General features: G+C 56.7%; 2 protein-coding genes across 5 annotated transcripts in view; one reads left to right on the top strand and one right to left on the bottom strand.

Annotated features, from left to right (window-relative positions):
* Positions 1-1218: 1218 nt before the first annotated feature.
* On the top strand, positions 1219-14721 carry TMEM11 (transmembrane protein 11). Its single transcript, XM_059668327.1, has 2 exons — positions 1219-1357; positions 13844-14721. Exons 1-2 carry the CDS (start codon positions 1302-1304, stop codon positions 14358-14360), a joined length of 573 nt encoding a protein of 190 aa, XP_059524310.1. The 5' UTR covers positions 1219-1301; the 3' UTR covers positions 14361-14721.
* A 1790-nt stretch (positions 14722-16511) lies between these two features.
* DHRS7B (dehydrogenase/reductase 7B) overlaps positions 16512-26198 on the bottom strand; it is a 61715-nt gene continuing 52028 nt past the window's right edge. For all 4 annotated transcript variants that reach the window (XM_059668323.1, XM_059668322.1, XM_059668324.1 and 1 more), the window contains exons 4-7: positions 24925-25141; positions 24087-24179; positions 20654-20806; positions 16512-19248 (exon numbers count right to left, since the gene is read on the bottom strand). In XM_059668323.1, coding sequence (XP_059524306.1) covers positions 19043-19248; positions 20654-20806; positions 24087-24179; positions 24925-25141 — 669 coding nt within the window. In that variant the 3' untranslated portion in view covers positions 16512-19042. The remainder of the gene's footprint in view (positions 19249-20653; positions 20807-24086; positions 24180-24924; positions 25142-26198) is intronic.

Raw genomic sequence — 26198 nt, forward strand, 5'->3', positions numbered from 1 at the left:
CATCTGTATTTATACCAGTTGATTCCAATCCTATCAATCTCTATTACAAAGGTTAGGACGTTTCTTATCTCCATTCCAGGGAGTAAAGATTATGTAGCTTAAGCATGATTGTTCTAGTTGAAGTGATTAATTACCCGCCTGGCACTTAGTTGAGGGGTTTTATTCCCTCCCTAACTTCAGGGGAAAATCCCTACCTGGGGGAACAACCTTTCTCAGAGAGGAGACCTTGGTTAAAACACACAGCGCCAAGAAGGTGAGCAAACATATTAAGAACCGTATGCCATATATGCCAGGTCCCTTGAAACAGCAAGGATGGACCGGCTCCCGGCAGGGTCCGAATGCAAGAGGACACGTCTGGAGCAGCAAGAGCCGAGAGCCACGCGGAAGAGCAATGAGAGCCGCTTCTGTGTAGGCCGCTGAGCTCGCAGTGGCCACGCCCATTTGGGCCAACCCTGCCCAGGCCCCGGTTTAATGGACAGACAAGTCCCCTCTCGACGCCCCACCTTGACTGGGCACGCGCCCCTCTTCCCTGGCTGGGGCGTGAGGTGGCGGCTTCCCGGGGAAGCTGCCCAAATGCCTCCTGCAATGCCGGCCTCCCTGCTCCTTCCGTGACCCATCACGACATACGCCATCAGGGGGGTGACCCGCTCAGCACAGACCCTCACAGGCACCAGAGGAGGAGGTGACGCCCCGGTGCGAGGCGGGCCGGGGGCCGAGGCCCCGAGTGGGCTTCTCCCTCGCGCCTGGACCACAGGCGCGCTCCTCCTGTGCTGTCAGCCCCCCACCCCTGCGAGCAGGACCTCCGTGCAGCGGGGCCCCGCCTGTCTGGTCTCCAAAGGGTTCCCCGAACCCAGGTAATTTGGGGGATGAAGCAGGAGGAGCAGCGCCTGCCGCCCGGTGACCTTAACGGTCAGGCGGCCGGGAAGGGCAGGAGGGCCACGCGCGGAGGGAGCGAGACGCCGGGCCCGCCAGGCGCCCCCTTTCCGCCCTCCCGCAGCTCCCGCTCCCGCAACCCCGGGACGTCCGAGCGGGTAGGGCCTGACTCCCAGGCCAGGAACTAAAAGAACTTCGATCTCTAAGGAGGCGGCCGAATCGCACTCTGCCGAGGCCACCAAGGACCACCTTTCCCAAGCGACGCGGGTTGGGGGCTGCCGGCCCGGTGCATTGTGGGCATTGTAGTCCTGGGTGGCTCGGCCCCGCCCCCCGCGCCGTCCCAGGCAGCGGTCTGGACTACATCTCCCGTCGGCCCGCGCGCCGCCCAGGCCGCCGCGCGAGGCGTCCGCGAGCCGAGAGTCTGCAAGATGGCCGCGTGGGGACGGAGGCGCCTGGGCCCGGGCAGCGGAGGCGCCCGAGAGAGGTGAGCCCGGCGCTGGCGGCCGCCCCGGCGTGAGGCGCAGCGCGCGTGGCCAGCGAGGCCGCCTGTGGCTGCGGCGCCGTCCCTGCCCTCGTCCCCGGGCGCCCCCTTCGCTCCCACCTCCCTCCTCCCTCCCGTTCCTCCGCCGGGCACGCGGGGCTCCGGTGCAGGCCGACCCGCAGCCGCGTGGGAGCCGTGCCGAAGCGGCCTCCGCGGGGCTCGGGATCTGGAGCGAGGCCGGACCGGGCCGCGCAGGCCCACGGGGCCCGCCTGCTGCCTGCGGGCCGAGCGGCGTGCGGCTCCCGTCGCGCCGGCCACGCTGGCCTCCCGGCTGCGGCCCTGACGTGGCGCGGACGGACTCCGAGGGAGGGCGCCGCGGGGGACGCGGTCCGCTCTGGCCGGCGGCCTCCGCCCTCCCCCGGGGCCGCGGGAGGGGACTCGGCCTCCTTTCGGGCGGCTCCGCGCGCGCCGGCGGGGAAGTCCTGAGTGACCTTTCCAATGAATGGCGCGGGCGGGAGCGGCGCGTCCCTGCCTCCGCGGACTCCGGGGAGGACTGGCTTCGGGGCGCGGCTGCGCGGGCGCGCGGCTTCTGCTCCGGGAGGGTGTGCCCGGCCTCGGCGGGGCGCGGGGGAGGCCCGCGCTGGTCAGGGAGGAGCCGTGCTGTGGCTGCTTGGTCTTCGGTGAGGATTGTCGGGAGGCGCCCCCCCGCCGCCCTCGCCCGCTCCGTCCTGTGCGTCCTGCTCTCCGGGCAGCTCGTCCATGGTCTCCGCCGGCGCCGGGAGCGGCGTCCGCCCGGCGGCCCTGGGAGCGGTCCCGGCCGCCTCGATCCCCGGGCTCTGCCTGCCGCTCCTTGGACAAGCAGTGAATGGCGAGCAGATGTATTTTTGTTCTTCCCCAACTCCGACCGTGCGTTTTTAGATCAGACATGGAAAGAAGTGGCCTCGGGGATCTCCCCGGTGGTCCCCAAAGCTAGGGAGCGCGTCAAGGCCTTCCATGCAGAGGTCAGTCCTTCAGTCGTCGGAAATAACTGTCAGAATCCGGGTGGGCGCAGCGGAAGGGCGGGTGGGGACGCCCCGGCGGGGCTTGGGTGCGCCGGCCTGAGGAATTAGGTGCTGTTTACTGCGCCCCGAGCGGGACGGGGCCGGGGCTCGGTCCCCGTGTGAGGCTCGCAGCGGGCGGCCGAACAGGGATTCTCTCCTCTTGGATGTTTCTAACTCTCCCTCTCCCTGAAACCAATTAAAAAAAAAAAAAACATTAAAAGAAAATCAATGAGATCTTGGGGATTTTTTCTCCTTGGTTTGAGACCATCCTTAATCCATTCCTTGATTATAGGGCCTCCGTTTTTAAGAGAATTTAATTAGTTGCCAGCACGTTCACATTGAGGGATTTCTCTCACACACGCCCTCCCCTGGAAAAGCTGCCTGGTGCCGACTCTTGGTCAGGTCCAGTGCTTTCTGGTTCGTCCATCACCCCTCACCTGACGCCCGGACTCATGGCTGTTACCTGCCTGGTCTCCCCCCCAGGTGTCAGGTGGCAGCCTTCGGCCCGGACCGCGGCCCTGCTCGCACCTGCAGGTGTGCTCGCCGGCAGTGGCCTCTGGTTTGGTGGTTGGGTGACACCAGCGCTCCTTCTGCACAATGCACTATTGAAGGGGCCCCTGTTTGCCGCCGGCCTTCCAGGTGCCGTGGGGTGGGCGGACGTGGGGACCTCATTGGCCTTGGCTGTGAGGCCTAGCTGGGGCCCTGGTTTCCCTTCGGGTCCCATGTGAGCAAGGACTGGAAACATAATCTTCCCACGCGCTCTCGCCCTGCCAGCTAGCTGACTCCGGGGCGTCCCTCCATTCCTGCGCTGTGGGTGGGCAGGCTGGGTGGGCAGGCTGGATTAATGGATTGGCAGGCACCATAGATTAGGAGGGCCACGTGCATTATTGGCTCTTAAAACTGAAATGTGGCTGTTCACTGCTCCCTTAAATGACGTTGCTCCGTGTCACATCTGTGCTGACTCAGATCTCAGCTCCACGTTGTAAGACCACTTCCCTGAGTTGCTGCACAGACCTGGTTGGCATCCTCTTTATGCTGAAACTGAAGGAAACGGTCTTGCTTGGTGCACGGGCTGAGCAGAGCAATACCTTGGGAGACTTTCCAGAATTGCGTGGCTGCAGACTCCACAGCAGGCCTTGCACTTAAAGGCTCCAGTGCCAGGTTGTCCATGAGAATTTCTGTCATCAGCTGTGTGTTACGATGGTCGAGTTTAGAATACACAGTATATGGGTTCTTGCTTCACCTGGTTCTTGAGTCAAGAACTGTTACTTAAGTAGCCACTAGTCACATGTGATAGTTACATTTAAATTAATTAAAATTAAGTAAAATGAAAAATTCAGCTCCTCAGTCACACTAGTCACATTTCAGGTGCTGGCAGCCACCCGTGGCTGTGACTGTCGTGGGTAGAGACACAGACATGGGCTTCAGTGCAGGAAGTCCTAGTGACAGGACCCCGCTGGTCTAGACTGAACTAGGAGAGGGTGGAAATAGCAAAATGAAAGCTGCTTGCATGTTGATTTTTCTCTCCACTCCATTAAATCTAGGAAATCTACAATGTTTGTAATGAAGAACATCAGACTCTGAGCTGTAACCTGAATTCTTGTCCAAAATTCAGCACACTGGCAGCGAGCACACGACACAGACTGCCACTTGGCCTGTCGACGTCTTTGAGACACACTTGCCCACCTAGGAAGGCACAGTGCAGGTACCTGTGTGTTCTGCCACTTGGGCGCCAGCCCGGATCGGCTCACAGACGGCCCCGCCGGCCCCTTGGGCTCCGTGTCTTCATTCTCTCGGGGCCTGCGCACCCTGAGTTCTCCGTGCTTGCTGGAATGTGAGTACAGCCACATGCTCTCAGTTCCTGCATTTATCCGATTCCAATCATGATTTGAGGCAGCAGCGCTGTTTGCAGGCCTGGGGTGTTCCGAGGGCCAGGCACGCTGGACTAAATGCTCGGGTTTTAGGGTGAATCACTCTCTGTGTCCTGGCCCTCCCCTGGTTGTGCAGCGTTTTCAGGCAGCCCGTGTGGGGATTCCTTGCATGTCTTTCACGCTCTGTTCCTTGGTACTTGATCTTTGGACAGCTCTGCTTTAACCTGTGACTCAGACGATGTGGCTCTGGAGGGCTGTGGAGGGTTCAGTTCCCAGGCCAGCTGCACGGAAGGCCCAGGTGCCCCGTGGCAGGTGGCGCACTCCCCTCATTCTGACCTGATCCTTTCCTTTTAGCGCTGAAGAGCCTTAGGGGTTTGTGTTTCATTTCTCCTGAAAGACTCCCATATGGCTCTGCTGTGTGGTTGAAATGTTTGTTTCCTCCTGGTCCAGATGAGCCGTGCTCACAGCCTCTGCACCCAGGTCTGTACATGCGCAACCAGGAGGGTGGTGGGTCCGGTCCAGCTGGCCACACATTCTGATCCCAGAAGTTGGGCATTGCGGGTTAGGGTCTGCTGGGGTGCATCCTCTTAGGCATAAATTTGTTTCCCTTGATTCATTTGAGCAACCTGGAGTTCCAGCTATAGTAACTTGTTAGGCTGCATTCCAGTTCAGGCCCAACTTTCTGAAGAAGAGGAATGATCTTATGTCCAGGGAGTTAAGAAGAAGGCTGCGTTTGGCTTCTCTGCCCCAAGCCTCTGTGTGCGTGCATGCATGCGTGTGTGTGTGCATCTGCATGCGTGTGTGTACGTGTGCGCGCGCGCGTGTGTGGGCCTCTGCATGCACCTCAGTGAGTGAGGATAGTGGGAGGGAAGGGGAAGGACTCCACAGAGGGAGCACACAGGACCCTCCAGCTGCCACGGCGTTCTGTCCCTGGTGCCAGCGGCAACCATACGGGCCCAGAGTTCTTGGGACAGCCCAGAACCACTTAGTAGTCCGAACCGTTCCTTACTCGGGGCTGTTCGTCAGGGTAGCCATAGCCACTCGTGACTTTAAAGCATTTGAAGTGTGACTCGTGTGTCTGAGGAACAATGCTTTAATTTTACTTACTGTAACCCTGGGTGGTGCTTTGCAGCGTCACTGGTTTGGACACCCGGCCCCTCCCCTCCGCTGCAGCAGCTTGGGAGAGCTAGGCCTTGGCCCACTTGACACCGCACAGCTGGCTCAGAGTAGCCAGGGGGTTTGCCCTTGAACACAAAGCCAGGGAGTGACTGAGAGGGAACTTGAATGCAGGCCTCTCGATTCCACACTGGATGCGCTGTGTTCTTGTTCTCAGCAGAGAGCTGTTCAGTTACCAGAGCACAGAGGAGGAAGGTGTTCTCTTGCACGTGGAGATGCAGGTGCCAGGTGGCCTGTGAGAGGAAGTTCCTTGACCTGTTTGGAACTGTCCTCCATATTGGGGCTGCATGCCTGTGCCTTTTTGTCCTATCTGGCCCTTAAATCCAAGCATAGAATTTTACTGCTTTCTTTGGCTCTGGATGAAGGAAGCAATTTTTGGTTAGCCAACAGTGCGTTTTCCTAGACTTGGGGGGTAGAGCTAGAATCCAGCACCTCATGTATCATGGGCGACCGAGTGACCGTGTGCTGCTGCTTTTTTTTTTTAAATATATTTTATTGTTTTTTTACAGAGAGGAAGGGAGAGGGATAGAGAGTTAGAAACATCGATCAGCTGCCTCCTGCACACTCCCCACTGGGGATGTGCCTGCAACCAAGGTACATGCCCTTGACCGGAATCGAACCTGGGACCCTTGAGTCCGCAGGCCGATGCTCTATCCACTGAGCCAAACGGGTTAGGGCGACCATGTGCTTCTTATTTAGGAAGCAACATGACATATGGACCTGGTTTAATTTTCAGCCACCCGTTGTCTTAATGACTAGTTGTTTTTCTCCCGTCACTCATTTCAAGCGTACTTCTGCTAATGCCTGTCACATTCAGGCCCAGTGCTGGGATCCTGGGGTGAAAATACTTCCTCTGCTTTCAGGGACCAGAATCAACAGCCTTTTGTAGTTCGGATGGGAGCTCACACCTCAGTCCTGCCTGTGAGCCCGGGGCCCGGAGGAAATGGGCCGAAAGCAAGTGCTCCACCCTGGTGACATTTGGCTCTGGTTCTAGGAAAGGGCACCGGGCAGTGCTTACTTGCGTGAACAGAGCTGGGATCTCCTCCTCCGCACTGAGGACTGGGGAGCGAGGCCTACACGCACCTCAGCTGGAAGCTGCGCTCGGCTCGCCGGGCTGGGGCTGCTCCCCACGCAGGCGTCTCGCAGGCACTCGCTGCCCGAGCGGAGCGCTGCTCCTGTTCCCTGGGTTTTGGGAGCCCCGTGGCTCTCTGGTGTCTTCAACCCAAGGATGTAAGGGCTGTTGAACAATATTTCTCCCTGAAAATTTTTATAATGTTCCCATTATAAAAGAAGCACATATTTATATTTTTTAATACAGAATTCTAAGTATGAGGAAAAAATTAAGAATCACATGCTAGGCCACTATTTAAACAAAACCATTATTGACCATTTTTGTGTATAGCACCTTTGATGCCCCCCCCCCCCCATATAATTTTTCTTGAATTTTTAAAAATTATATTAAACACATCAGAAGTATATTTCTGACAAGTCTGAAACTAGCTACCATCTGTATGATCCTTGAAACTGTTATGCTGAATGATAGAAGCTGGTCACAAAAGCAGTGCACGGATGAGTGCAGGTACATGGAGGGCCCAGACTAGGCAGCCCAAAGAGTCAAGCAATGGCTGTTGCCAGGGGCTGGGGAGGTGGGGAATGAGGATTGACAGGGCTCTTCAGGGTGATGAAATATCCTAAAATTGATTGTGGTCATTGCACAACTGGGTGAAAGTGCTGAGCCGTTGAATTGTACACTCAAGTGGGTGAATCCCATGTGTGTGCATTTTGTCTCAATAAAGCCATTATCTTAAAAAGTACAAATCAGATCCACAATGAGCTCCCATCTCACACCATCAGTATGGCTACTGTGAAACAACCGTGTGCGTGAGGCTGTGGGGAGGTGGGACCCTCCTGCACTGGTGCTGAGAATGTCATGTGGTGCGGCGCTGTGGAGAGCAGGATGGCGGTTCCTCAGAAAAGGGAAAATAGAACTACCACCTAACAATTCCATTTCTAGGTATATATCCAAAGAGATTGAAAGCAGAGACTCAAACATATTTTTACATCCATGTTCACAGCATTATTCACAACTAAAGGCCCAGTGCACAAATTTGTGCACGGGTGGGGTCCCTCAGCCGGGCCGGCAATCATGGCCAATCAGGACCAGCCTGCCGTGGGAAAGGACTGTGGGAGGTTGGCCCACCACGGGAGCTTAGCTATGGGAGCACACTGACCCCCATGGGCAGCTCCTGTGTTGAGCGTCTGCCCCCTGGTGGTCAGTGCGTCATCATAGCGACGGGTCAACCAGTCAGGTTGACCAGTTGTAACGGTCACTTAGGCTTTTATATATATACTAGAGGCCCGGTGCACGAACATTCGTGCACTCGGGGCTGGGGGGTTGGTGGGCGTCCCTCAGCCCAGCCTACACCCTCTCACAGTCTGGGACCCCATGAGGGATGTCTGACTGTGGCTTAGGCCTGCTCTCTGGGAGATTGGGCCTAAGCTGAAAGTCAGACATCCCTCTGGCAGCTGGGAGCCCTTGGGGGATGTCTGACTGCGGCTTAGGCTCGCTCCCCACAGGATTGGGCCTAAGCTGCAGTCTGACATCCTTAGCACTGTTGAGGTGGGAGAGGCTTCTGCCACCGCCACTGGGCTCGCAGCCATCATCCCGGCTTGTGGCCGAGCAGAGCTCCCCCTGTGGAAGTGCACTGACCACCAGGGGACAGCCCCTGAATTGAATGTGTGCCCCCTGGTGGTCAGTGCACATCATAGCAACCAGTCATTCTTGGTGGTTCTGCCATTAGGGTCAATTTGCATGTTACCCTTTTATTATATAGGATAGATAGCTGGAAGGTGGAAATAACTTAAAAGTGTCCATTGATGGATGGAGAGAGAAACAAAATGTGGTTTATACATACATTGGAATATTATTCACACTTAAAGGAAGGAAGTTCTGACACGTGCTGTATAACAGATGAACCTTGAAAACATTGCGCCAAGTAAAGTAAGCCAGTCACAAGAGGACAAACCTGTATGATTCCACTTACACACGGTGCCTAGAACAGTCCCTCACGTTCATAAAGACAGAGTTGGAACGGCGGGGTGGGTGGGAGTTGTTTGATGGGGATAGAGTTTCAGTTTTGCAAGATGAAAAGGTCCTGGAGGCAGGCTGCACGACAATATGAATGTACTTGCCAATACTGAACACATTAAAAGTGGTTAAGATAGTACATTTTTGTGTGTGCATTTTACCATATTTTTAAAAATTAATAAACCTGTGTACTCACCACTAAGCTTAAGAAATAGAAAACTCGCATCACCCCCAGGCAGAGGCACCTTGCTCTCCTGAGTTGTCTGTCCTCTGCTTGCTTCTCTTCGCAGTCAGCACACAGAAACCCTTCAGTCTGTGCTTTAGGAGTGAGTGTGAAATGCCTCTGCCTCCGCCTCACCTGAGGGGTGCGCTGCCAGTGTGCAGCCAGAACTCCCCCACCTTCGTCTGGAGGACAGCACATTGATGGTGGCCAGACAGTGCCGCTCTGAGCATCCTGTGCAGCCAGATTTGGGGACCCTATATTGGTGACTACTTCTGCAATCCCAGGTGCCTTTGAAATCATCCTTGCAGGGGGTCAGGGGACCAGGAGGGGCCCAGATCCCAGGGGAAGCGGAGTCTGTCTTGCAGTCCTCGTGGCTGACCCTCCTCGCGGCGCCTTGTCCTGGGACGGCGGTGTTTGTGGGCTCCTCTGGTGAGTGTTCCCAGCACTGCCCAAGCTGGAGCCGGTTCCGAGGAGGAGGGAGGGTCTCGGGTCTCGGCTGACCAGTTGAAGGTGGAGGAGGAGCAGGTTCAAGAGCCTGTCCTGGTGTAGTGTCTGCAGCTGCCGCTCGATCTCCGATAGGTGGGAGTGGCTCCCCGGCTGTTGGCCAGGCAGTGAGGCCAGCCTGGGAGAGGTGTCTGGGAGAGCAGCCCTGCTCTGTAAGTACTGACTGAAGTGCTTCCGTCCCCTCCCCAGTGACATAGTCCTCAGGTATTTGTTTATTTGTCCAGGAGGGTCCTGTGCATATAAAAGCAAATGTATACCTTTTAAAAAGTTCACTAAAGGCAGTATACCATAAACACTGTCATGTAACTGACGCTTAACTTCCTTTCTTAGAGACTTTTCCATTCTCAGTGCTTTCTCCCTTTTTTTAGAACACTTTATTATGCTCTCTTACTGGTAATTTCACAACTGCAGTAAAAAGCTAGAATACAGTCTCTTAGGAAGCCTGGATCACATGAGCTTTTCTGCAATCTTCCCCCGTGGGCTAGGTTCATGGGGGTTGGCTGAACTGGTTCAAGGCAACCTTCTGATTGGATGCTTTCCTGGTTGGGTTACATTTGACCCAGAAACAACCAAGCTGGGTGTGGGTGTGGGTGTGGGTGTGGGTGTGGGTGTGGGTGTGGGTGTGGGTGGCAGGGACGCTGGGTAGCTGGGCTGTTGTGTAGTTGTGTGTGTGTGTGTAGGTGTGTGTGGGTGTGGGTGGCAGGGACGCTGGGTAGCTGGGCTGTTGTAGACATGACTCTCCTGGGCATCCTTCGCCACCAGGTTTCTGAAGTGCCCGCCATGCAGAATGGAATCTGGTGATTGGGGAAGTTTTTAAAACCTACATTTGCAGGGTCTGATGGTGTCCCAACTGCCACAGCCCAGGTGGGGGGCAGGTGCTGACTGCTTGGTGGCTGGCCTCTGGCAAAAGGGGCCTCCTGGTTGTCTGTGCAGGTTTGTTTTGAGCCGTGCTGTTTCCTTTTTGTACATAGGGGTCCTAGGAATCTTCTCGGGGCTCCAGATTCCATGCTTTCCAGTGGACACATCCCTCGCTGCACTGGGGGTGGCGGCTCTGGCCGTGTGTGGGCACCGCCCACTGGGCTGGCCGCGGGCCTGCCTGGTGTGAAGGTGCCGGGAGGTTACTCAGTGTGGTTGTGCTCTTGTCTGCACACTGTGGAGAGTTGGTTTGCGGTGACGGTAGGAGTGCAGACGCTTTGACAGGCTGTGTGCACTAGGTGAGTGCCCTGTGCCCACGCATGCTCAGAGCCATGGTGTTCGGGAATGCCCACAGCTGAAGGCCTGTGTGCTCGCCGTCGCTCCTGTGCTGTTGGGCTGACGGTGGGCGAACTCACATCCTCCAGGCTCCGTGGGACCCAGGGACACACTCATCTGTGTTGACAATGACGGGAGGGCCTTGCCTCCCACTCCTACCTGAGGAACCCGAGAGAGCCCGCTCGGATGGCTGGGAAGGCGGGCCTGGGCGGGTGTGGGTGCAGCTGGGCTTACAGAGGCCAGGGCAGCGGGGAAGGAACTGGGGAGGGCTCGGTTAGCATGGGGTGGGGTGGGATCTGCCCACTATGTGTTTCCAAATGAGGTAGGGTATCCAGGTGCTGTGGTTCCAACTAGCATTTTCTTTTAAGTCCAATAGTATTTTTTCCTAACAGAATGGCTATAATCTGCTGGGTACAGAAGGGCACTACGTGACTAAGGTAGCTTCGGGGTTTGTCAAGAACACTCTGTAATCTCAGCCTTGACACCTGCATTTTGTTTTGAGTGTCCCAGAGGACTCCGTGGCCAGAAAGCTGGCCTCGGATGCCCGCAGCAGCCCCTGTCCCGGCCTCGCCGTGGTAGTTAGCGGGACTCACGGCCGACTTTGAAGTATTGCCTCTTCGTGAATGAGCTGGCCACCGTCTCCCCCCGGCCCCCATTCCCTTGTTCTTGTCTCTCCCTCTGCCTCTCTTGGCTAATGAACTTGAGGACACAAAGGAAGCCTCTGGGCCGGGGTGACCGCCTGGAAACCAGTCCCCTCTGTCCCCGGGCAACCTGTTCCAGGTGGTCCGCGTAGGGTTTCTTCTTTGCCACCTTCAGTGCTGACCTGCCTGGGAGTAATAATTGAAATGGCCTCTGGTTTATCTCTCTGAATTAAAATCAAATGGAAAAACTCCATAAAGGCCTTCCCAGGGAAAACCCAACATTTCCCGTTTCATAAACTTCCGGTGGGTTCTTACAGAAACGCTCGTCACCGCACCGGAAAGGCAGCCCTGGCCACGGGCACACGCAGCAGGCGCTTTGACAGCGTCCCATGCTTAGGAGCTTGTCCGACCCCCGGGGAAGGATGCTCCCCAGTGCCCCGTTTCATGAGGCTGGTGACTTCACCACGGCAGATCAGAGCTCCCTCGGCCTGAGCCCCAGGCATGCAGGGCCCTCTCAGCGGAGCTCCTCCCACTGCCCTTGGTGGCACTGCCAGCCCAGCCCCAGTGACTCCTCATTTCTGACGGGACCGCAGGAGAGCGAGACATCAGCCAGAGCGAGAACCCGCCTCTGCGGATCACACCAGTGAATCACTGGATAGTCTCGCTCTCCGCTCTGGTCCTTGTTCCTTAGTGTCTGCCCAGCAGTCCCGTCCCCACCCGCCCTACCATGGAGTTGCTTTCATCTCGGAAGGGGCCTGGGACGCCCTTCCTGCTGCACTCAGGTCTGGGCGATGATTACTGACTCATTACTATTTTGTTGTTGTTTATCCTCACCCGAGGATAATTTTCCCATCGAATTTTTTTTCTTTTTTTAAAAAATATATATTTTATTGATTTTTTTTACAGAGAGGAAGGGAGAGGGATAGAGAGTCAGAAACATCGATGAGAGAGAAACATCAGTCAGCTGCCTCCTGCACACTCCCCACTTGGTATGTGCCCGCAACCAAGGTACATGCCCCTTACCGGAATCGAACCCGGGACCCTTGAGTCCGCAGGGCAACGCTCTATCCACTGAGCCAGTCAGGGCTTTTTTTCTTTTTTTAGAGAGTGGAGCAGGCGGGGTTTGGGGGTGCAGAGAGAGGGAAACGTTGATGTGAGAGAGATACATCGATTGGTTGCCTCCTGCACATGCCCCAACCGGGGCCGGGGATCAAACCTGCAACTGAGGTACATGACCAGAATCAAACCCGGGTCTGTGGGCCAACTCTTCTAACCCCTGAGCCAAACCAGCTAGGGCTGTTGTTTTAAGATTTTTATTGATTTTTAGAGAGAGAGGGAGAGAAACATTTATGTGAGAGTAAAACATTGATGAGCTGCCTCCTGCACACACCCCACCAGGGATGGAGCCCCAAAACCCAGGCATGTGCCCTGACTGGGAATAGAACCATCAGCCCTTCGGTGCCTGGGACGATACCCAACTGACTGGCCAGGGCAAAGGGCTGCTTTTCACCGAGGCTCTGCACAGCCTGGTGGTCATAGGGGTTAAGCAGCTTGATCCGGCCTCAAGAGCTGTGTCTAGCAGTGTCCTGGAGGCTGGGCTAAAGAAGGCTTCTGATAAGATGAACAGGTAACAGAGCTAGGAGAAGAGTAGCTGTGCTGGCCAGCTGTGTGGAGATTCAGAAAGATCAGGACAGGCCGCAACAAGCCAAACGAAAATGACAGGTGTGTACAGGTTTGCAATGAGGTTTGCCGTCGGGTGTGGGAAGAGTGCTCTGGGTGGGAAGTCTGCATTAGAGAGGCCTCAGGCTGAGAATCTGGAAACTGCCTCCCTGCTGCTGTTTGGCCTTGATGTGTAAGGCTCCACTTTGAGGATCCTGTTACCCATCCCTGGTCGGGGGTGGGGGGGTGGGGGTTTGGGGGTGGGGGGTGGGGGTCCGATCAGCTCAGCCCCTGGGAGTGGGCCTTTGTGAGACTAAATCCAGTCCTGGGCTTACAGGTCAGCGTGGGCTCCCAGGTCCACCCAGTGTTGGTCATTGCTGTTCTTGAGATGTCTCTTTTCCTGATTAAATAAAGGGCTTGCTCGCTAAGCAGTGTGCTGGGGTGCTTGGGGTGCTGGCCTGGGGAGGGCCAGGGGACTTTGTGCAGCGTGCCCTTCCACAAGGGTCAGGGGAGTTTGGTTCTCAGTCGCCCAGGGCAGAAGTGCCCTGCAGGCCAGAGGGGACTGGTTTTGAGCCATGCAGGGGCAGGGTGTTGGGCGGTCCCTGCCTCAGGCCCTGCGGTTGCGCTGACTTCACCCTGCTGACCTGGGCTTCTGTGTTGGGGGTGTTAATGCGATCCGGGGCTGACCTCATCCTTGTTTCCTGGGAGCTCAGCTAACTCAGACCTGTCCATCCCCTGCAGCAGACCAACTGCCTGGCGCAGTGTATACTGCAGGTTGTCATTTTAGAGATTAGGGTACTCCTGCACCTTTTCATAGTCCGTTAGTTTCTTTCAGAAAAACAATTCTTCACTGATGATCCTGAGTATTGGGTTCTGAGGGTGATAGAAACTTCAGTGAGACGTGTTTTCAAGAGCGCAGGCTCTCGGCTGAGCTGAGGCCAGACTCCCTCCATGCCTTCCCCTCAGTGTCTCAGCAAAGAAACCTAGGAAGTGCTCCCAGCTAACTCTTGTCTTTTTCTTGCCCCTCCCTTCCAAGGGTGAGCTTGTCGGCCACAGACTGTTACATTGTGCACGAGATCTACAATGGGGAGAACGCGCAAGACCAGTTTGAGTATGAGCTGGAGCAGGCCCTGGAAGCCCAGTACAAGTACATCGTGATCGAGCCCACCCGCATCGGCGATGAGACCGCGCGCTGGATCACCGTGGGCAACTGTCTGCACAAGACCACCGTGCTGGCGGGCACCGCTTGCCTCTTCACCCCACTGGCACTGCCCCTAGATTACTCCCACTACATCTCCCTGCCCGCGGGCGTGCTGAGCCTGGCCTGCTGCACCCTCTACGGCATCTCCTGGCAGTTTGACCCCTGCTGCAAGTACCAAGTGGAGTACGACGCCTATAAACTGTCCCGCCTGCCCCTGCACACACTCACCTCCTCCACCCCCGTGGTGCTGGTCCGGAAGGACGACTTGCACAGAAAGAGACTGCACAACACGATAGCGCTCGCTGCCCTGGTGTACTGTGTAAAGAAGGTGTACGAGCTCTACGCCGTATGATCGCACGCCCCGAGGGAGCAGGCAGCCGGCCCACAGGAGACAGCAGAGTATGCAGGTCGCACAGGAACATTTTTTTGCTCCATGAGGCAATGGAGCCCGGGAAGGTGTTTGGTTTAATAGTTGTTATTTTTTAAAAATAACACAGATCACAAATGTACCAGGGTTTTTTCAACTCGCCACACTAAGCTGTGGATTTCTGCAACCCGCAGGGCGTCTGCGGCCATGGGAGTCTGACTGGGCGTAGAATGCTGATGGGGGCTGAGGGGGTGAGTGTGCTGGGGTGGGGTCTTGAAGTTTATTGTTTAACTACCTTCCAGAGCCAACCAGAAGCAATTGACCATTAAAATGATGAGAATTTCAACTCCAGGTGTCTTTGCTTTTCGTGACTGTGCCAGCAGCTGCTGCAGTCGGCCCGTGTATGGCACCAGAGGCTGCCCTGCGTCTGGCTGCAGCCGGTGTCGGCACGTGAGTAGAGCAGGCCCTGAACAGGGCAGGCTTAGACCCACCCCGAGACATCTCCTGTCTCTCCCGGCCCTGCTTCCCAGGCTAGACTGCTCAGCGCCGTGCAGGGACGGGGCAGGGGAGGTGACAGGCCTGGAGGTCGCCGGGCCTCTGGTGCATGTGCATAACTGGGGTCTGACGTCTGGCCCAGGTTTGGATTTAGGACACGAGGTGCTCACGTCTGCACCTGTGTAAAGCACTGGAGCTGTTCCTCACGTGCCCTGAGCAGGCCTGTTCCGCAGGCGCCGAGTCCTGTGCTGCTTGCACACCGAAAGGCCCGTGGGCACCACCTTCCCTCTCAGCCTTTGCGTAAATGGACTAACGGCAGCTTTCCCAAGACGCTCTCAGCCATCCTTGAGCTACGGAAGGGTCAGGGCCCATCCGCAAGGTCATCCTGGAGAGCGATGCCGATCTGTACGAAGGCCTCGGGCGATGAACATTTTTTTCTAGACCCAGAGCTTTAAAGGTGAAAGGGACCCATGGTGGGGCAAGCCCTTGAGGTCTTGGTCCTGGGCAGCCTGGATCAGATAAACTCACAGAAATTCAAAAACAAAACAAGGAGCCCATGGCCACCAGCTGGAGAGACTGCTTGAACTCTAAGGGCCCTGGAGACGCTAATCACTCGGTTGAGTGTCAGGGGCCAGAAACCGCGTTGGGTAAACACTACCGTTTCCATGGTGGTCTGGTCACTGGAACCCGGCAAACTGGCAGTGATCCCAGACAGACCTCAGCCCAACTGTGTGATGCCCACGACTGGGCTGCCTGGCTGCTGGCCCCTGAGCCTGCTGGGCGGGAAGGGCAGGTGGTGTAATAGCCCAGATTTGGACAGGGAGCCCCATGTCCTGCCTGCAAATCAGGTTTCATGGGGGAGGCAGATAGACGCAGACAAGCAGTGCCATCCCAGGCCTGCTGAGCAGCCGCCCTCGCCAGAAATGGAGGCCAGGTGCACGGCACAAAGTGACTGCTGTCGGGTGGACCAGCCCCGGTTCTGAAATGCCACCTTAACTGTGTCCATGCCGGAGTGAGCACAGACTCTAGCTGAGCAGTGCCCCAGGCAGGGAAGGAGCCGTAGAGCCACCTCCCACATTGGGTGTCCGGCCCTCTGCTGGTGCCCGATGTACCTATTCTGCCACCTTCCACCTAGACACGGCTGACACAAGTCATGCGCACGTTACCAGGCCACAGCGCTCTTGAAGAAACGAAATAGCTGCCACCTGAGAGGAAGCAGAGGCCAGGTGAGGTGGGCCTCCTCTGCCGAGTTCACAGGCATGAGCCCCGTGTGCGCGCTTGTGACTGGGTCATGCTGTTGACCGAGTACCCGAGTCTGGTTTTAACTACCTGCCTCCCTCCAATTTCAGAGAAGAGCAAACTTGGACAGTCTCTCTCCTTGGTCCCGTCTGTCAGCTCCCTCCAGAGCAGTGTGCACATCTGGTTTGGCAGCTGTCAGTCCCTGAGGGGGAGAAGGGAAGCTCTCTGCTCAGTGCTGCTGGTAGCCAGGCCGAGTGTCCGGCAGCTGCGCCCTCTGCACCTCGCACGAGCGCTGTCCCTCGGCACAGGTGCGCACAGCCTCTGTCGGGAAAAACTCATTCGGTTTTGTTTTTCAGACTCTGATTTTGGCATAAAGCATAGGACAGTGAAACACCAAGAATCTTGTAAAGTGGAAGGTGTCTTTGAACTTTATCTGAAGGCAGAACTAAGAATGTGCTTTTCCAACCTACCCATCAGAAGCAAGAATAAAAGATGGGAAAACCACCTTCAAGGATGGAAGAGAGAAACTGGACACCACTACCCCTGGGGACAGACATTCAAACGTGGGTTTGAGCCCAGCTCCCCTCTGTGGGATGCTCTTGTGCGGGGTGCACTCACCCTCAGACAGGGGCTCACTGCCATCCACGTCACAGCTCCACAGGCCCCACCTTTACCAAGCCTGCTCTCCAGCGAGCGGCACCCAGGAGGGCTTAGGTGCAACCTGGGCGTCAGAGAGCCCTGCCTGAGCCACTGGCCCCTTAGTCCGCTTCCTAGTTGCTGAGGGCAGAGCATCTGTGGTGCGAGCACACCTGTGGTACCTCAGACCCTGCCAACCCGAGAGCCAGGCAGACGGTGGACCTAGCTAGTTTTAATGGATTTGTTTGTATTCTATCACTTTCTGTTTATACGGCAGAATACAAAGTTTCTATAATAAGCCTTAGACAGTGAGCTGCATATGTAAAAAAAAATGTTAGGCAGCTCATCCCATGGGGCTCAGTGGTTGAGCATCGACCTATGAGCCAGGAGGTCTGATTCCCCAGTCAGAGCACATACGCGGTTGCAGGTTCCATCCCCAGTGTGAGGGGTGCAGAAGGCAGCTGATCAATGACTCTTCGATGTTTCTCTCCCCTTCTCTCTGAAATCAATAAAAATATATTTTAAAAACCATAGAAGAACGTTAGGCAAGTAAACACTCAGTGATATTCAGTGTGATTCACGTGTCATATATAAGTTGAGACCCTTTTTGTCTGCTCCAAGCTGCTTCCCAGCCTACACCTGAGGCCACTGTTGCAGCTGCTCCCAAACCACTCACCTCCACACACAGCCACCACCATGGCCGCCGCCTGGAGGGCAGTGCCCCCCATCGGCCCCAGCTGCTGGCCATTTACTTAATGGAGAGGAAAGGACAGCACCCAGACAGGGCCCTTTAGAAAGTACCAGCCAAGCAGTGTCCAGGGAGAGCTGTTCTCACCCATCTACAGAGACAGCTTCCTGGCTGCCTCTGAGGGATGCTGGCGTTGGCATGTCTGACCAGCCAGGCATCAGAGTGGCACTGCCGGCCTTTCCCGACACCAGGAGGGAGGGAGCTGGTTTCTGAGGAAAGTGAAAAGCCATGTGTCACATTCCAGCCATGGGTCCTGGGATGGATGTGTGGGCGCGTGGGCCCTGGGGTAGGTCAGCACATCCAACCCACTTCTCGTCCTCCAACTTTCAGGAAACTTGTGAGCCTTGAACACCGACTCACAGGCTGCTCTGGCCATTGTCACTGGGGAGGGGCTGCTGAAACGGCAAGCTCCATAGTCCAGTTAGGATGGAGGGCAGGATACAGTGACGTGCGAGGGACTTACTCCAAGGCGGGGAAGCCTATACAGTGGACCCCCATTTCCACTGTCAGCTGCAATAGGGGAAGTTTCGTTCTGAACTGAGGTGTGAAGCTGACCGAAGGAACCTCAACCATGGAGTGGTAGTAAGTCTGCCACAGGCACCCTCTCTGGCTACTCTCAACCGTCACAGCCAAGTGGCTGCTTCCACCAGGGAGCAGACGCTGCTGCAGAGAGCGCCCCCAGCCTGGCCGCAGGGCTCAGAGGCTGAGCGTCGACCTGTGAACCAGGAGACCACAGTTCATTCCGTCAGGGCACATACCTGCGTTGCGGGCTTGATCCCCAGTGGGGAAAGTGCAGGATGTAGCCGATCAATGATTCTCTCCCATCATTGGTGTTTCTATCTCTCTCCCTCCCCCTTTCTCTCTGAAATCAAAAATATTTTTTTAAAAAGAGTCCCCGCCCCCGACCGGATTCTGAGCCTCACACCAGAGGACACGTGGACCACGTGTCCTTTTCCCCTAGACGCGGTCTCCTTAGTGCATCTCCTCTGGGAGTGGTGCCTGGTCCTGCAGGGCTGGGGGGCGGGCTGGGGGAGGGGGTGGTCAGTAGGGAAATGGGAACCCTTTTCTGGTCCTAGAGCTGGTGCCACTGGGAGGTCAGTGATGGTCACATTAGCCCCCGCTGGGCTGAAGGGGACACTGCAGGGCCTGGGGTGGAGGGAAGGACGGCTCTTACACACAGGCTTCTCCCCTGGGGCCAAGCCATTAGGAGAGTGGTGCCGGGTGAGTCAGACGTGGACAGCGAGGCCGAGGCGCCGTCAGGATGTCTGCTGGTTTCCAGATGGAAACCCGTTCTGGGAGCCGGCGGAAGCTGGGATCTGAGGGAGGCACAGTTCTCTAGCCCTCAAGGACTAGGGCTCATGTGTCCATTCGTTTATTTCATGTTCTCCGCATTAAAACCCAGCTCCTTACTCCTCAGGGCCGGCCTCGCCGCGGGAGGCCTGTTGCCGCTGTGCTCCGGTCTCGCCCAGCAGGCCGGCCAGGGCTCTGCAGGGGACGTGCCTCCGGCCTCCACCCGACAGGCACCCAGGACAACAGCCCTGCGGTGGCACTAGCAGTCCTTGGGCTTCTGCTCCTTCCGGGCCCGGGAGGCCATGAGGCGGAAGAAGAGCGCGGGCGCCAGCGTTCGCAGGTAAATGGCCAAGGAAGGCGCCAGGCTGGCCAGGACCACGTCCTCCTTCTTCTTCGCCACGGCAGCCAGGACGTCTCGGGCCACGTCCGCAGGCACTCGGCCCTGGGCGGTGGTCTCGTCCATAACTAAAGTGGACAAAAGAAACCCGTGAGCTTGAAAGCACAAGTCCCTCCCGGCTGAGCTGCGTGGACCAGACCGGGGTGCGGTCAGCTCCCCAGCTTTCCATCGTGCACCCACCATCCTAGCTCCCCTGCACCCAGGACAGGGGGACCCCTCCGTGGCTCAGGGTGTGAGCCGGGGTCAGAGGCCTGTGGGCGGGACATGGGACGGAGGTGGAGCCCGCCAGTGCTCAGGGCCAGCCCAGGTGGAGTCAGAGTCAGGCGCTCACCACAGCCGAGGGCTTCCCGACCTTGAGAATCTGCGCCTTCAAAAGCACCAATGACCCCAGAAGGTGAGCCACCAGCCAGCATGGGCGGCTGCTGAGGTCAGCCAGTGGGGGAGGCCCTGGCCACATGCGCTCCCACTACTCAGGGGTCAGGTGCTCACTGCACACGGCGCAGGAAGGAATCTGGGTTAGGGTTAGTGACAGCTGTGGGAGCCTGGGTGTTAGGCTGGTTAACAGTAACTGGTTCCTTCTTCCCTCATCATGACAATTTTGCCAAAAAAGGAGGACCCAGGGCAGGCACTGAGGAGGCCACTATCACAGGCCATTAGAAACCGCTCGCACGTTGTCCAAACCGCCTGCGCTTCCTACCAGCATCCGTTCTCACTGTGTTTTTGTTAACACAGAAGAATAGGAGGTTTCTGATTGTTGCTTATTTTTCAAATTCCAGGGGGAGTTTTTAAAAAAGATTCTTCTAAGTAGAAGTAATATAAAAATGAATCTCTCTGGGTCTATGTCTCCGTCTTGCCTCGTGAGTGAGAGCCACTGCCCTCAGGGCATGGGCCGTCTTGGCTCAGGCCAGCTGGGGAGCGTGCAGGGCCAGGGAGGCAGCACACGGAGGGCGCTCGGGGCCAGCAGGCCTGCCACGCTGGGGGAAGCAGAGCTGGCTCCCGCAGCAGCACACCCATGGGCCAGCATACCTGAGAGGCAAAACCCACGGGTCTCTGCTGGCCTGAGCCTGCATCTGGGCCGCAGCGGGGCCACTGAAGTGACAGGCCAGCTCGGCTCTCTTCGGCTGAAGCCAGAGGGAGGTTCTGAGGGATGCGCCCCCCTCACCCCGGAAGCTCACTGCTTTGAGTGCCCTGAAATCAGTTACTTCTCCAGCACGGTGGGTAGGGAACTCTTGGGCCAGGCAATGCACCGAAATGGGTTCGCTGGGAGACTGGCAGCGTCTCGGCTTGGGGACCTCGTCCAGCCGACAAGTCCTGCCCCGATGGCGGGGTGGCCCGGGGTAAAAGAAGGTTACCGGTAGGCAGTACACATGACCAACACCCAGTGTGTCTTCATTTTAAAATTACATTCAAATGAGCGAGCACACACTCAGCAGCTAAGAGCTTTCTATAAAAGAAGAGGAACTGGAGCCTCACCTCCGTATCTGGAGCCGTCGGCGGCGATGGCGTTGAGGGAGAGGTTGGTGCGGATGTAGCCGGGGCTGAGCACGGTCACGGCGACCCCGTGCTGCTCCAGCTCTGCGCGCAGACAGTCACAGAAGGCCTGGGTTGCATGTTTGGAGGCTGCATCTGCAAAGGTGGTGGCCAGAGGCAGGGTGTGAGTTGGGGTGGGGCATGGCCTGGGGTGAGACCGTATGTTCATTCTCTACTTAGGAAACTGGCCCTATAATTTAAGCTTAGACAGTGCAGTGTCACAGCAACACCCTTCCGTAGGGAACCAGACGGCACCCCCGCCATCAGGATTCTGCCTGAAGCATTTCGGAGGAAAGGAGCAGCCTGTCTCCAACTCTCTCCAAATGGTTCAGGAAAGAAAGAGTATAAACTTCATGTATACATACGTGTGCGCACACAGTGAACATGAAGCAAACATGTAAATGTTAACAACTGGCACAACGGGGGCTCTTTATTCTGTTCCTGCAACTTTTCTAAGACAGAAATTATTCTACTTTAAAAGGAAAAACCCCACTCCGTGCCTAACGGGTACAATATTCAATAGGACGGAGGATATGAAGTCGAGAAGTGAAAGTCCTGCCTTCCGATTCCACTCTCCAGAGGGAGCCGATGCGAATGGTCTCTGGGGACTTATTTTCATATCCTATGTACACACGTGACTTTACATGTAAGTAATTTCTTTACAGAATGAGCTCATACTGTTCATGTTATTCCTGCAAGTAGCTTTTTGCACCTGGTGGCAGCAGACTGGACGGACGGCTTCCATGCCGGCCACGCAGACCTGCCCGCTCCCAAGTCACGGACGAGGCGCCGGCCCGGGGGGCCATCACGGCTGCCCGGGTTTGTCACGGAGGCCGGCTCCCAGGGAGCACCTGGCATGCGCTCAGGAAAGCCGCGGCCGGCTCTCCCACGTATCTTGTCTGATGAGCTTCCACGCAGTGCGTTCACCTGGAAGAGCTACCCAGCTGGCTCCACCTCCGCCACGGAGCCCCTCTGCTCCCCGGCTACTCAAGCCTGAGGACAGGCCCTCCAAAGGGGATGGAGCCCCTCTGCTCCCCGGCTGCTCAAGCCTGAGGACAGGCCCTCCAAAGGGGACGGAGCCCCTGGACAGGCCCGGGAAGCACGCGGCGTTTCCACTGGAAACAGTTTCCTCCAACTCAGACTTCCACGTGCTCCAGCCTTAGGAAAGGGGGATCCATCAGCCAATAAAACAGGAGGGGAAACCCAGGACATGGCGCAGTGAGTCCCAGGAGCAACTCAAGTGTCTGACCTGCCCCCAGCGGCGGGGCCAGATTCTTCGGGGCAGGCCAGGTGCTGGGGCTGCCCGAGGAGCCGGCGGGCTGGTGTGACGAGAACCGCTCCCCAGCCGTGGTTCCAGGAGGCTGCCCACAGGCACCTGCTCAGCACACCGTGGCTCCTCTCACCTCGTCCCCATGACAGCGGCTCAGAGTGGGGGAGACGGCTACTCATCGGGGTTCACTGACGGGCTGAGCCCCCACATTTAGTCTGGTCATTACACAGTGCTCAGACCAACCACTATGCCCTCCGTTAGTCACAGGCCAAGTGGAGAACAAAACTCAGATTACATCAAAGTAAAGTTTGGAAATCATTTTGTACCAGGAACATGGCGTACCCTAATTCTGACGTACCTGTTATTAACTGTTCCTCATGTGCTTTACCATTTGCAATTTACGCACATAATCATCCCCGGGCCATCAGGGCAACCTTAGATGGCTGTCCTATGTCCCTGGCGCTGACACAGAACACCACCCTAGAAGCAAGTGTGGACACAGGGCTTTGAAATTCACAGGGGCCTTTTCACCTCCAAGTCTCCTTTCCCTGCAGAACAGCTTTGCGGGGCACCTCACGCTGTAAGTCTCGTTTTATAAGAAGGGAAACGAGGGTCAAACAACTTGCCTGAGGACAGACAACTAGAACCAAGCGGCGAGCTGGGTGCAGAAGGACAGCGAGCCTCTGCCAGCCGCTCCTGTGCTCTGCGGGCGGGCGCAGCCCAGCGGGGAGGTGGTGAGAGCAGAGGGGTCAGTTATAAGTATTTACTTCCAGAGGGTGGAGTAAAGGAAGGCGTTACTAGGACAGAAATTACCTCTGAAATCTTTTAACGTAAGAAAACTAGATTCTGCCCGAGCTGGTTTGGCTCAGTGGATAGAGAATCAGCCTGCAGACTGAAGGGTCCCGGATTCGATTCCCGGTCAGGGCACATACCCGGGGTGGGGCTCCATCCCCAGTCGGGGGCGTGCAGGAGGCAGCCAGTCAATGATTCTCATCATTGATGTTTCTATCTCTCTCTCCCTCTCCCTTCCTTTCTGAAATCAATAAAAATATACTTCTTAAATAAATTTAAAAAACTAGATGCAGTTTGCTTGCTGGTGCTACATGATGGCAGACAGATTAATGAGATGATATCTCAAGTTTTCGGCATAGTCACTCCCACACATGGAGGTGAGAGTGTGCACTGGAAATCATTTGGAAGCTTTAATTATTTGGTCCTGACCTGTTTCCACTTCCGGGAATTCATCTCAACGAACCCTCCCGAGTGCCTAGAGCAGGGGTCTTCAAACTACGGCCCGCGGGCCACATGCAAATACAAATATTGTATTTGTTCCCCTTTTGTTTTTTTACTTCAAAATAAGATATGTGCAGTGTGCACAGGAATTTGTTCATAGGTTCTTTTTAAACTACAGTCCGGCCCTCCAGCGGTCTGAGGGACAGTGAACTGGCCCCTGTTTAAAAAGTTTGAAGACCCCTGGCCTAGAGATACAAGTATTTACCATGTTCTACGTAGTGCATCACTGTAAATGGTCAAAGACTGAAGGGGAAAAAATGAAATATCCAGGAAAATGGCTAACTTATGTCATATCTACTCAATGAATTACTATATATCCACTTAAAAGGATTAGGTAAATCCCGATATACTACTGTAAAAAGATAACTGTCAAGTGAAATGAGCAAACTGCAAAACAGTATGCGTGGCGGGACTCCATTTCGGTGCGTTAGTAGGTCTGGAGGCATAAACGCCAGGGACGCGAGGTGACAGGGCCTGGGGGGCCATGGAATTGGCGTGGGGACGCTGCGCGGCTGCCCCGGCTTCACTAAGCAGCTCACAGTCCTGGGTTTCTGGGTTTCGCAGGGCTGACTGCCCCGCCCCCGCGGAGACGAGGGTGATGGAGCCGGGGGTGATGGAGCCAGGGGTGATGGAGCCAGGGGTGCGAGTGGGCCAGGAGCCGAGCTGGGCCCGCGCGAACCCAGCATCCGCTCAGCAGGGCACTGAGGGGGCTGCTCACTGTGCACCGAGCATTTCCCAAGGCTGCGTCCTGGGCTGACAGCGCGGGACTCCCGGCCCCAGGACGAACAGCGCACCCAGGGGGCGGAGACTCACAGGCCGACCGGAAGGGGACGCTGATCTTGCCCTGCACGCTGCTGATGGCGACCACGTGGCCCCGCCGCCGCTGGACCATGGAGGGCAGGAGCGCTGCGGGGAGAGGCGGGGCTTCAGGAGAGGGCTTCCTCTGGTCGCCGCCCCCCGCCCCCCGCCCCCCGCGAGAGGAGGGGGCCTCCCCTTGGATTTCACAGGCACCCGGAGGCGCACGGTGAGGCCCTCAGTGGGGAGGAGCGAGTTCCGGGAACTTCCGGGCCTCCTGCACCCGCAGACCCCGCGGAGGGAGGCAGAGACAGAGCTCGCACACCGGCCTCACCGCAGCGGGCCCTCCTTTTCAGGGGAGAGCCTCCCCCGGGGCCCAGGCCGGGCACAAGGACATCTCCACTCTGCGGGGTTCACAGCCCCGCCAGGAGGAAGGGCGCGATGCTCTACAAATGAAGTGCCACTGCAGAGACCATCTGGACTTCCGACCAGACAGGCAAATAAAAGTCTGAAAAAGCTGCCCTGGCCGGTGTGCTCAGTGGATAGAGCGCTGGCCTTCGGACCGAAGGGTCCAGGGTTCAATTCTGGTCTGGGGCACATGCCCGGGTTGTGGGCTCGATCCTCAGGGGGAAGTGTGGGGGAGGCAGCCGATCAAGGATTCTCATCATTGATGTTTCTCTCTTCCTCTCCCTCTCGCTTCCTCCCTGAAATCCATAAAAGGTATTTTTAACATCTGGGAAAGCAAGCACCCGAGCTGTAAGTGACAGCACGTTTCCGGGTGAAATGGAGGCGGAACCAAGTGAAAACACACAAACCAACACGTCCGTGTGCTTTTCTCTTCCGCCGGAGACGTTACCTTTCGTCAGAGCGATGGGGCCGAAGTAGTTGGTCTCCATGACTCTCCTGTCCACGTCCACGGGGGTGTCCAGGATGGTGCCGCGGTAGCTGACCCCCGCGTTGTTGACGAGCACGTCCACGTGGCCGAAGCACTGCAGGATTTCAGCTGCGGCCGCGACGGTGGCCCCGGTGTCCGCCAGGTCGAAGGTCACCATGCGAGGCGTGTGTGTCTGCACCTGGTCAGACATGACAGAAACGAACACACCTCAGAGTGACAGAGCACAGGCCGCGGGGCACCCTGCCAGAGTTCATGCCTGCCCGGGGGGAAGGAGCACTGAGAGAGGAGGAGCCACACAGACATGAGAAGCCTGGGGACCCGGGGCCCCAGTGATCAGCGCCTCGGGACCGACCCTGTGGCATCCAAGCTTCCAGGCGGCTTCGACAGCGCCCGTCTGACCTGCCAGAGGACAAGCCTGTCCCCACTACGCGCTGCTGATTGGGCGATCCATTCCTGCGACAGACCACAGAAGTCATCGCAACCCGTTCAGAGAGATCCGGGCGATGGCCATGGTGCAGACAGCAGTTTGCCACAAGGCAGGCGGCCGCAACGGCTGCAGGGAAGTCCTTTAAGCTGATGGCCAATGGCTGTCACCGCGACGTGCCATGGGAAAGGTCCCAAGCAGCCCAAGGAAAAGAGAAGAGACAGAACCACAGACTCTGGCATCAAGCCAGGCCTGCCAGGAGCTCTCCTCCTGCTGCTGCAGAAGCAGCCTCTGCAGCTACTTCAACCCGCCCAGGCCTCTGGCTGTGGGGAACACCGCCTGGCGCCACCCCCTGGAAATGCCCCACCCTACCCCCAGGTTTCGGGCCACCTGTGTTCCACCCAATGGGACCCCTGCCCCTTTCCTGAGGCCCCAGGACCAATGCACTCTGCTTCTCAGGACCTCAGAGAACGGGGCTCCACTGGAGACAGCAGCCCTGGCAGAGCCACATTCTGGGGCTCACAGAAGACAGGCAGTCCTCCGGTGACGTCAGATTCGACGCACATCGTTTCCCGGTTACATCGCCATCTCCCATTTATTTATAAAAAAAAAGTTCTGTCATTTCGACATATGTACATATGAGTGTTTTTTTTAAAACTTTTTTCTTTTTAAATGTATTTCTTTATTGGTTTCAGAGAGGAAGGGAGAAGGAGAGAGCGATAGAAACATCAATGATGAGAGAGAATCATTGATCGGCTGCCTCCTGCACGCCCCCCACTGGGGATTGAGCCCGCAACCCAGGAATGTGCCC

Source organism: Myotis daubentonii, chromosome 16 (genome assembly GCF_963259705.1).
Source record: "Myotis daubentonii chromosome 16, mMyoDau2.1, whole genome shotgun sequence".
In the NCBI taxonomy this organism is placed as follows: domain Eukaryota; kingdom Metazoa; phylum Chordata; class Mammalia; order Chiroptera; family Vespertilionidae; genus Myotis; species Myotis daubentonii.

Bases quoted from the DNA above. Each gene is read 5' to 3' on its own strand.
- TMEM11 (XM_059668327.1), top strand. From the start codon at position 1,302: ATGGCCGCGTGGGGACGGAGGCGCCTGGGCCCGGGCAGCGGAGGCGCC. The intron at 1,358-13,843 runs GTGAGCCCGGCG...CTCCCTTCCAAG, and splicing joins AGCGGAGGCGCCCGAGAGAG to GGTGAGCTTGTCGGCCACAG.